General features: G+C 41.4%; 1 protein-coding gene across 2 annotated transcripts in view; it reads right to left on the bottom strand.

Moving 5' to 3' along the window:
- Positions 1–2,427: 2,427 nt before the first annotated feature.
- RASEF (RAS and EF-hand domain containing) overlaps positions 2,428–9,979 on the bottom strand; it is a 93,839-nt gene continuing 86,287 nt past the window's right edge. Inside the window, exon 17 of one of the 2 annotated variants that reach the window (XM_043870520.1) lies at positions 2,428–5,756. In XM_043870520.1, coding sequence (XP_043726455.1) covers positions 5,651–5,756 — 106 coding nt within the window. In that variant the 3' untranslated portion in view covers positions 2,428–5,650. The remainder of the gene's footprint in view (positions 5,757–9,979) is intronic. The other variant, XM_043870521.1, reaches the window with a different exon arrangement.

Raw genomic sequence — 9,979 nt, 5'->3', positions numbered from 1 at the left:
AGTGCAACCCCACCCATCAGCAGATAATCGGGTCAAAGCTTTACTGAGCATGACCCTGCCTACTAGAGCAAGACCCAATACTCACCTCCAGTCCCTCCCATCAGGAAGCTTACACAAGCTTCTTAGCCTCATCCACCAAAGGGCACACAGAAGAAGCAAGAAGAACCACAATCTCACGGCTAAACCAAAACCACATTAAAGAAAGTTAATCAGGATGAAAAAGCAGAAGGTTATGTCCCAGATGAAGGGACAAGAAAAACAACTAAATGAAGTGGAGACAGGCAAGCTTCCAGAAAAAGAATTCAGAATGATGATAGTGAAGTTGATCTTGGAAACAGAATGGAGAAGATGCAAGAAATGTTTACCAAAGACCTAGAAGAACTAAAGAACAAAGAGAGATGAAATGATTATACTAGAAGTAATCAATAGCAGAATAACTGAGGCAGAAGAATGGATAAGTGACCTGGAGGACAAAATGGTGGAAATCACTGCTGCAGAAGAGACTATAGAAAAAAAGAATGAAATAAAACGGAGACTGTCTAAGAGCCCTCTGGGACAACATTAAACTCATCAACATTCGCATTATAGGGGGTCCCAGAAGGAGAAAAAAGGATCTGAGAAAATATTTGAAGAGATAATAGCTGAAAATCCCAACATGGAAAAGGAAATAGTCAACCAGGTCTACGTTGCTCTCTCCAAACATAGAGAGTCCCCGGCAGGTTAAACCCTAAGAGGAACGTGCTGAGATTCACGGTAATCAAAAGGACAGAAATTACTCTACTCCACCTTCATGGCAGAAAGCCAAGAGGAACTAAAGAGCCTCTCCCGGTGAAGTGAAAGAGGAGAGTGGAAAAAGCTGGCTTAAAACTCAACATTCAAAAAACTAACATCACGGCATCTGGTCCCATCACTTCATGGCAACAGATGGGGAAACAACAGAAAACAGTGACAGACTTTATTTTCTTGGGCTCCAAAATGACTGCGGATGGTGACTGCAGCCATGAAATTAAAGGATGCTTGCTCCTAGGAAGAAAAGCTATGACAAACCTAGACAGCATATTAAAAAACAGAGACATCACTTTGCCAACAGAGGTCCATCTAGTCAAAGCTATTGTTTTTCCAGTAGTCATGTATGGATGTGAGAGTTGGACCATAAAGAAGGCCAAGCACCTAAGAATTGATGCTTTTGAACTGTGGTGTTGGAGAAGACTCCTGAGAGTTCTTTGGACTGCAAGGTGATCAAACCAGTCAATCCCAAAGGAAACCAACCCTGAATATTCATTGGAAGGACTGATGCTGAAGCTGAAGCTCCAATACTTTGGCCATCTGATGTGAAGAGCTGACTCATTGGAGAAGACCCTGATGCTGAGAAAGATTGAAGGCAGGAGGAGAAGGGGATGACAGAGGATGAGATGGTTGGATGACATCACTGACTCAATGGACATGAGTTTGAGCAAGCTCTGGGAGATTGTGAAGGACAGGGAAGCCTGGGGTGCTGCAGTCCATGGGGTCACAAAGAGTTGGACATGACTGAGCGACTGAACTAAATTGATCAAAGTGCCAGGCACTATTCTCAGCACTTTCCATACATAGACTTATTTAGTCCTCATAACCACTCCATGAAAAAGGTACTGTTATCATCTCTGTTTTACCGATGAAGAAACTGGGGTACACAAAGGTTAAATAAGCTCCTTATTCATAGTTACTGACTAGAAGGTCCATGAGGCAAGGTTCAAACCCAAGCAGGCTGGCTACAGAGCTCAGACCTGTGGCCACTAAAATATACTGCCTCTTATTCTGTTGTGTGTGTATGTCTCTGTGTATGTGGGTCTGCAGAAACTGCAAAGCCTGCCTTATTTAAACAGTTTTCTTTGATCACCCATTCAAGCACTGTGTGCAGCAGAGGGGAGGCAGCAGCAAACAACAGGGAGAAAGCTCAAAGAATATGTCTAGTTAAACAAGTATGAAGTCAGTAAGGATGCTGACCAGTTAGAAAGGGTACTAAACAAGGCAGAGCAGGCAGCCACATCCAAACCAGGATGCACAGGGAGACTTCCTGAAGGAAGTGACGTTTAAGCTAAAGCAGAGGAACAGCAGGAGTTAGCTAGGCAGGGTGGGTGGGGGGGTGGGGCCGGAGGGTGTCAGAGAAGGGGCCTAACCCAAGGTCAGGAGGATGGCCAGAGTACGTCCTGCCGGTTTTCTACTAATGCCTCACTACTCCTGGATGTCACAACCCAAAGCTGGTCGACTTGTAACCCCCCTGGTCGAGAGGACAAGACGTGCCACAGTACCACACACCACCCTTTTCTTCCCCAGCTAGCTGCCCGGGCCAGGGTTTTAGAGGCGCAATTTCATGTAGGCACATCCCAGAACTAAAACTACTTCAGCAATGCCTGCAGCAAAGCTGGAGGTAACACCAGAAGACCAAAGCAAGTGAGTTTTTTTTTTAACTGAATTTATGATGCAGAAAATATAATGTATTTTTTAGACATTTGTACTACCATAAATTACACATTATGGGATAATTATTAATGGTTTGAAGAGAAACAGTATAAATGAAATACAGCCACTATTATGAAAATGTAAACCATGTAAATCAAAATCATAAATAATTATTTCATTACTTAGAGGTCTTCTTAATATATATGTATGAAATTTCTTACACATACATACAATAAAAGCCCATGAAAACCATGACTCTGAAGCCAATCACTGTACAAATATGAAAATAAATCTTTATCTTTAAGCTCAATTTTATCTTCAGCAAGAGAATTGTGTGGTTTGGGCCTTATACAGATCACATTTAGTATTAAATAATCAGATGTCACATATATCATATAAAACAGCAAGTGGAAAAAAATAAATTATGAAAATGCACAAGGCTAAAAGTTAACAGTGAAAAATGTTTCTATAGCCAGTGTTCTTTTCATGTTGAAACTAAAATAATATCCAGAGTGTTAGGATACATAAAAAAGAGTATAGTGTAATTGTGATTTTAAAAGCTCTCCAAGGAGTAATTGAGACAATATGAATAGAAAGTGTAGCAAATTAAGTTCAAGTTAAAAACACTAGCTGTTTTTATTATTACCAAAAATAAACTCTAAATTTGGGAACAGCTTCATAAAATCAAATGTTGATAATAAACTTAGTTTCCTAGCAGGGCAGTGAAAGAGCTATCAGTAGCTTTTCTTTAAATAGGATCTCTAATCAGAGCTATAAGTCTAATTTGAAAGCTGTAAGTCTAATTTGAATTTTGTTACAAAAATATTTATCCACGTTAACATAGTTAAAGATGTTTGCTTCATTTATCACAGGCACCCATGTAATCTAATCAGTTTGGGTTACTGCCCCTATAGTCCAGAAGCAAAGAGCAAGATAATACTTCTGTATCAAAGGTATATACTATTATATACATATTATAAGACACATATAGACACTTTGGGGGAAAATAAATAAAGACAACACAATAACATGTATACTAACACAGTTTTGTGCAACTGCATCAAACTCCTAAACTTGAACACCATATATCAACACACAGGTCTGTTAGGTCTGTTCTAACTGGGGCTCCACAGATGCCACCGAGGCAAACAGCAGTGGTCAAACTTTCATTGCACCATGGCACAAAAATAACCATCCCTCCTTGGATCAGTTTGACAGTTCCCCACCAGCAAGGTATTCTTTTTAGTAAAAAATGTAAACTTTTTTTTCCCCTCTGAGACCAAAAACCAGGAAACAGGAATCCATGGTAGAGTTGTTGAAGACAGAACCAGTGAAAAAGAACAAAACTCAATTAGATATCACCAGTAGAGAGAAGGCACACTTTGAAAAGCTAAATGGATGTTGTGGCTATTTATAAGCTTTGTTAACATACTACCCAATTGTCATTAAAAAAAAAAAACAACAAAAAACCTTGGAGAATTTAAGGTCTGATCATAAAAATTGTAAATAGAGTTGTTTTAATTCTATAAGAGGGATGTTTTTAGCTTACGTAGTACAATAAGAGCTATTATTTTTTCAGTAGGCTACTTGGGGCCTGGACCTATGAATCACGTTAAGTTCAAGTCTCTGGTTGGGAGTAACTTAGTTGGTTCTGGCCACTGAAAATTGAAACCAAAGACCATGCCTCGCTGACCCACCCTGGGGTCAGGTATTGACTCCTTTGGCTCTTGGAGACATTTCAGTGGGGAAGTCGGGGAGGCAGCACAGCTTCTAGGAGAGCAACCCCTGAGGCTGTTGGTGAGGATGAGTCCCGAGTCACCTCAAAGGGCTGACTCACCTGTACCCTAACCACAATTCCTCTTCAAAAGAGATGATTTTTCAAAATGACACATAACATTTCTTTCACTGTTCATTATTTAAGGATGTGAATGCTGGCAGCCAAGGTGTTAGGGTATCTGTTATAGAAAAGAGATTATGCTCTTAAGCCATGGGGAGGTTTGAAGTTGCATATTTTCATTTGGCAAAATGATAAATAGCATATTTTAAAAACTATATATATACATATATATAGTTCACATACCATAAGATTCACCATTTAAAGTATACAATTTAGTGGATTTTAGTATATTCACAAAGTTGTGCAACATTAGCACAATATAATTCCAGAACATTCTCATCATCCCCAAGGAAACTATATACCCATTAGTAGTCACTCTCCGTTATTCCCTTTTACCAGCACCTGCAGTCTCTTGCTGTTCTTTTTTTTCTTTTTTTTTTAAGTGAAGTGGGACAACTTTCCTGGGCATTGTATTTTCAGTAACATGTGGCTTTATACTTTTCATTAGAGTTTTTAGCAGTGAATTCAAACCATGGTCTTTGTAAGTATTCTGAGATTATAAAACACCCTCTTTAATATACAAACTATTTTTGTCCCCCAAATGTTTTCTGTATATATAAAGCAATAGATTTTTCTATCTGCACTGGAACATAAAACTTTGCCATTTTTTTCTCAATTAAATTCTATTCTACACAATTAAATTCTATTCTATACAAGAAGTGAGAAAAACTGATACTTAAATATTTAAAAAGATGAACGACCAGAGTCCTTATAAACCGTGGGCCATCACACTCTCCTTCTCACTCCTCAAAGAGCTACAGAGCTGACAGAGCCGAGGCCTGAAAGGCCAAGCTGCTTGTTTACAGATGAGGAAATGGATCTAATGTGGGTTGGTGATAGGTTCAAGACCAGAAGGCTAGTTTACAGCAAAGGTAGGATGCTAACCCCTCTTTACTAGTTTTCTGTTGACTTGCCCAAAAAGTTTGTTTGGGGTTTCCTGTAAAGTTGAGAAAAACCTGAACGAACTTTGTGGCCAGCCCAATAGTACTGAATATGGGAAGTAAATGTCATTGGTTATCTACCACATGAATCTAATTATATCAGTGAATTTCTTTTATAGCTTTGATCTGAGCATAAAAAGACTTTCTAAATTTAAGACAGGCATATGTAACCAGGGGGCCCAAATCACTCATTGAAACAGCAAAAAAGAGCCGAGGTTCTGGAGGGACCCGAGAGCACAGTTCAGATTCCCCACACTGTAACTCTCCACCAAGTGTCTGTAGGATGTACCACTTCACGTAAGAAGCAAGTAAGTCACGTATATTCAGTACCCTGGGAGTGGAGGTTTTGTGGGCCGAGGATGTTTTGGAATTAACCATTGCAACAGTTCTTCATCTGGGTTGACTTTTTGGAACTAGTGCCACTCAGATTGGTAATGGATTTGCTGTCATCCTCATCAGTTCTCTTTTTCACTTCCCTGGAGAGAGAAAGAGAGACATACAGACAGAGAAGGAGATTACTGAGGTATAAAATAGAACCATAAACAACTCGGTAGAAATAAAACTGCACACTGCTAAGCACTTGCTGTCTGCTATCCAGACAGGGTGCTAAATGCTTTGTAGGTGTTGACATTTAATCCTCACAGCTATATGATTTTATTGTGTCCCATTTTATATGTGAGAAAAAGAAGGCAAAAAATGTTAAGAAATTTCCCTTAGGTCACATAGCTGAAGAAGTGGCAGAACTTGGATTGCAACCATGCAGGTGAACTCCAGCCATCTGCATTCTGAACAGTAGGCTGCACACTCATGCATGTACACAGAAACACATACCCAGGTGCATACACACATGTGCACACACTCACAGGCACACAGACTACTGTTGCTCTCTCCTGTGGTTATGCATGGTGTAGTCTGCCACACATACAGCTCATTCCTTAGGACTCTGGAACCTAGCTTCCACCGGCAGCTAATGCTTAACAAAAGCAATGATGGCTTTATAACCATTTTGTAATAATACTTAATCATGGAGATAACAGCAGATGGTTAAAATCCAAAAAATCCTTTTGTCTCTTCCTAAATTTCTTTTAGAGTTAACAGAGGCAACACCGCACCAAAGATCTCCATGATCCTGTGAAAGCCCCCTAAGGAAGTCTCCTACCCCTGGGGATGCTTGTGAAATACACACATTCAGAAGTCCCACCTTAGACAAGCTGAAAGGAAATATCACGTGGTGAGGAGTGTGTGACAGCTTGTCCCCAAGATGGCCCAGAGAATTCCACCTTCCCTGTCAGGGTCTGCCATTCCCCCACTAGTGGTGAATGAAGCTTGTGCTGCTCCCCTGCGCTCAGGACCGGCGCTGTGACCGCTCAGACCAATGGAAGGGCGAGGGAATGGTGTGCTGGCACTTCCACACGAGGCATGAATAAGGCCTGATCATCTTGAGCTCCCATGTAAGAGGCCGAGGGCTCCTCACTGGATAGAGAACAGCAGAGAGGTCCCGGGGGCTGAGGTGCCACAGGAAGGAGCACCTGGGCGACACACAGCAGACCCAGCCACAGTCCGTGTCCATGACCGCAAATGCATGAAACACCCGAGGGAGCGCAGTCAAGGCCCCTCCAGTGAGATCCAGTCTCCTCTGGTAATTTCAGAAAATAAAAGTTGGGATTGTTCCGGGGGACTACATTTTGTGTGCTCTGTTCCCAGATCCTGGGAACTGGCATGTTCCCAGCAGAGCAGTGCTATTTAATAGAATGTGATTCATATATGTAATTAAAACATTTTTAGCAGTCACAGTAAAAAGTGTAAAGAGAAATAGGTGAAATTAATTTCATTAATATATTTTAATCAGCTTGGTATTACAACAGTACTATCACTTCAGCATGTTACCAATAAAAATATTCATGAGGTATTTTACAATTTTTATACTGACTTCAAAACCCAGTATTTATTTAATACACCTAGCACATCTCAGCTTGGATAACCACACTTCCAGTGGATAGTGGCCACTAAACTGGTCAGCACAGCCCCAGAAGGAGCTGATGTGCTAACCTTTGAAAACCACTGCACCACGAGTAGGAAAGAAAATGGAAACTAGTTCTTGCTGAAGACCAGTTAATGCTATACTACATGTTTTCACATAGTCCTTATTACACACAACATACACACTGTCATGTGACAGGTGAGCATCACAGTCTTCACAGATGAGGAAACAAAGACTCAGGAAAAGAAGGAGGATGCACAGTTTAACCCATAACACCCTATAAGACCTGGTTCAGACTTATGACCTCCTGAACTATATTTGTATTGCTTAAACCACTAGGTTAGTAGGAATTTGTTACAGTGACAAGAGAAAACTAATACAGCTTCCAAATGCAAAATCTTGACCACTGGGTCATTCAACAAGTGTCCAACTTATGCCAGGCTCTGGGATCCTCAACTAGTGAGCTCTAAAGAGAGAGCCAAATATCTTCTAAATAAATTGTTACTAGGTCCTGAAAGCTGCTAACACACAAGCACAGTGGAGCCGACCTACTGGCAGGATAGGAATTCATTTAAAGAGGAAGGGAGGTTCCAGGTTCAGGGAACAGCTTGCATAGAGACAAAGAGGAATAAAAGAACCTGGACATGACTGGAGGAAAAGTTTGCTGTGTCTAGAGATTATCATTCATTTGGGAATCAAGAAGAGATGCAAACAGAAAGGTAGGTGAGATCTGGCTCTGGGGGACTGTTCAGTTCAGTTCAGTCACTCAGTCGTGTCCTACTGTTTGCAACCCCATGAATTGCAGCACGCCAGGCTTCCCTGTCCATCACCAGCTCCTGAAGTCTACTCAAACTCATGCCTATCGAGTCGGTGATGCCATCCAGCCATCTCATCCTCTGTCGTCCCCTTCTCCTCCTGCCCCCAATCCCTCCCAACATCAGGGTCTTTTCCAATGAGTCAACTCTTCACATGAGGTGGCCAAAGTACTGGAGTTTCAGCTTCAGCATCAGTCCTTCCAATGAACACCCAGGACTGATCTCCTTTAGGATGGACTGGTTGGATCTCCTTGCAGTCCAAGGAACTCTCAAGAGTCTTTTCCAACACCACAGTTCAAAAGCATCAATTCTTTGGTGCTCAGCTTTCTTTATAGTCCAACTCTCACATCCATATATGACCACTGGAAAAACCATAGCCTTGACCAGATGGACTTTTGCTGGCAAAGTAATGTCTCTGCTTTTCAATATGCTATCTAGGTTGGTCATAACTTTCCTTCCAGGGAGTAAGCGTCTTTTAATTTCATGGCTGCAGTCACCATCTGCAGTGATTTTGGAGCCCAAAAAAATGAAGTCTGACACTGCTTCCACTGTTTCCCCATCTATTGCCCATGAGGTGATGGGCCCAGATGCCATGATCTTAGTTTTCTGAATGTTAAGCTTTAAGCCAACTTTTTCATTCTCCTCTTTCACTTTCATCAAGAGGCTTTTTAGTTCCTCTTCACTCTCTGCCATAAGGGTGGTGTCATCTGCATATCTGAGGTTATTGATATTTCTCCTGGCAATCTTAATTCCATCTTGTGCTCCTTCCAGCCCAGCGTTTCTCATGATGTACTCTGCATATAAGTTAAATAAGCAGGGTGACAATATACAGCCTTGACGTACTCCTTTTCCTATTTGGAACCAGTCTGTTGTTCCATGTCCAGTTCTAACTGGTGCTTCCTGACCTGCATATAGGTTTCTCAAGAGGCAGGTCAGGTGGTCTGGTATTCCCATCTCTTTCAGAATTTTCCACAGTTTATTGTGATCCACACAATCGAAGGCTTTGGTATAGACAATAAAGCAGAAATAGCCACTTGCTAAAAGAGACTGGGTTCTTTGTAGTAGGTCAGTCGGGTGCAAGCAGGAGAGTATTAACTGGATTTTTATTTACAAAGATCACCCTGATTAGAGAAAGAATATGGACAGATTGAAGAAAAAGTGCAGAGAGGTCACTGAATCATTAGGGCCCCAGAACCCCCTAGAGACAGATGATGAAGAAAGAGGAAGGAGTCAAGACTGACTCTAGGTTACTATTTTTTTTTTTTATTATGCTGTTAATAGCTTCCTGAAAAGGGGAGTATAAAGTGAAGAATAATTTTATAGAAAACACATTCAGTTCAGTTCAGTCGCTCGGTCATGTCCAACTCTTTGTGACCCCATGAATCGCAGCACTCCAGGCCTCCCTGTCCATCACCAACTCCCGGAGTTTACTTAGACCCATGTCCAGCAAGTTGGTGATGCCATCCAGCCATCTTATCCTCTGCCATCCCCTTCTCCTCTTGCCCCCAGTCCCTCCCAGCATCAGGGTCTTCTCCAATAAGTCAACTGTTCGCATGAGGCGGCCAAAGTACTGGAGTTTCAGCTTCATCATCAGTCCTTCCAATGAATACCCAAGAAAACGCATTAGGATTTAGCTATGTTGGGTCAGTCAGACCTATGGAATTTCCATTTGTTGGTGGGTGGGAACATGGAATTTTTAAAAAGATGGGAGTTAAAAATATAAAAATTGGAAGTCACCTTCTAGACACAGTTTTAGGAACCATGGGGATGGAAGACATTAGGCAGAGAAAGTAAGAGCAAGACAGTGCAGAGTAGAATCCTCACATTGCCAGCATTTAAAAGGCAAATCAGAGATTCAGAGTAGTGCAAAGGCCTAATTTTGCCACTTAGTATCTGTGTCACT

Source organism: Cervus elaphus, chromosome 16 (assembly GCF_910594005.1).
Source record: "Cervus elaphus chromosome 16, mCerEla1.1, whole genome shotgun sequence".
In the NCBI taxonomy this organism is placed as follows: domain Eukaryota; kingdom Metazoa; phylum Chordata; class Mammalia; order Artiodactyla; family Cervidae; genus Cervus; species Cervus elaphus.
This window is presented reverse-complemented; position numbering and strand designations above follow the sequence as displayed.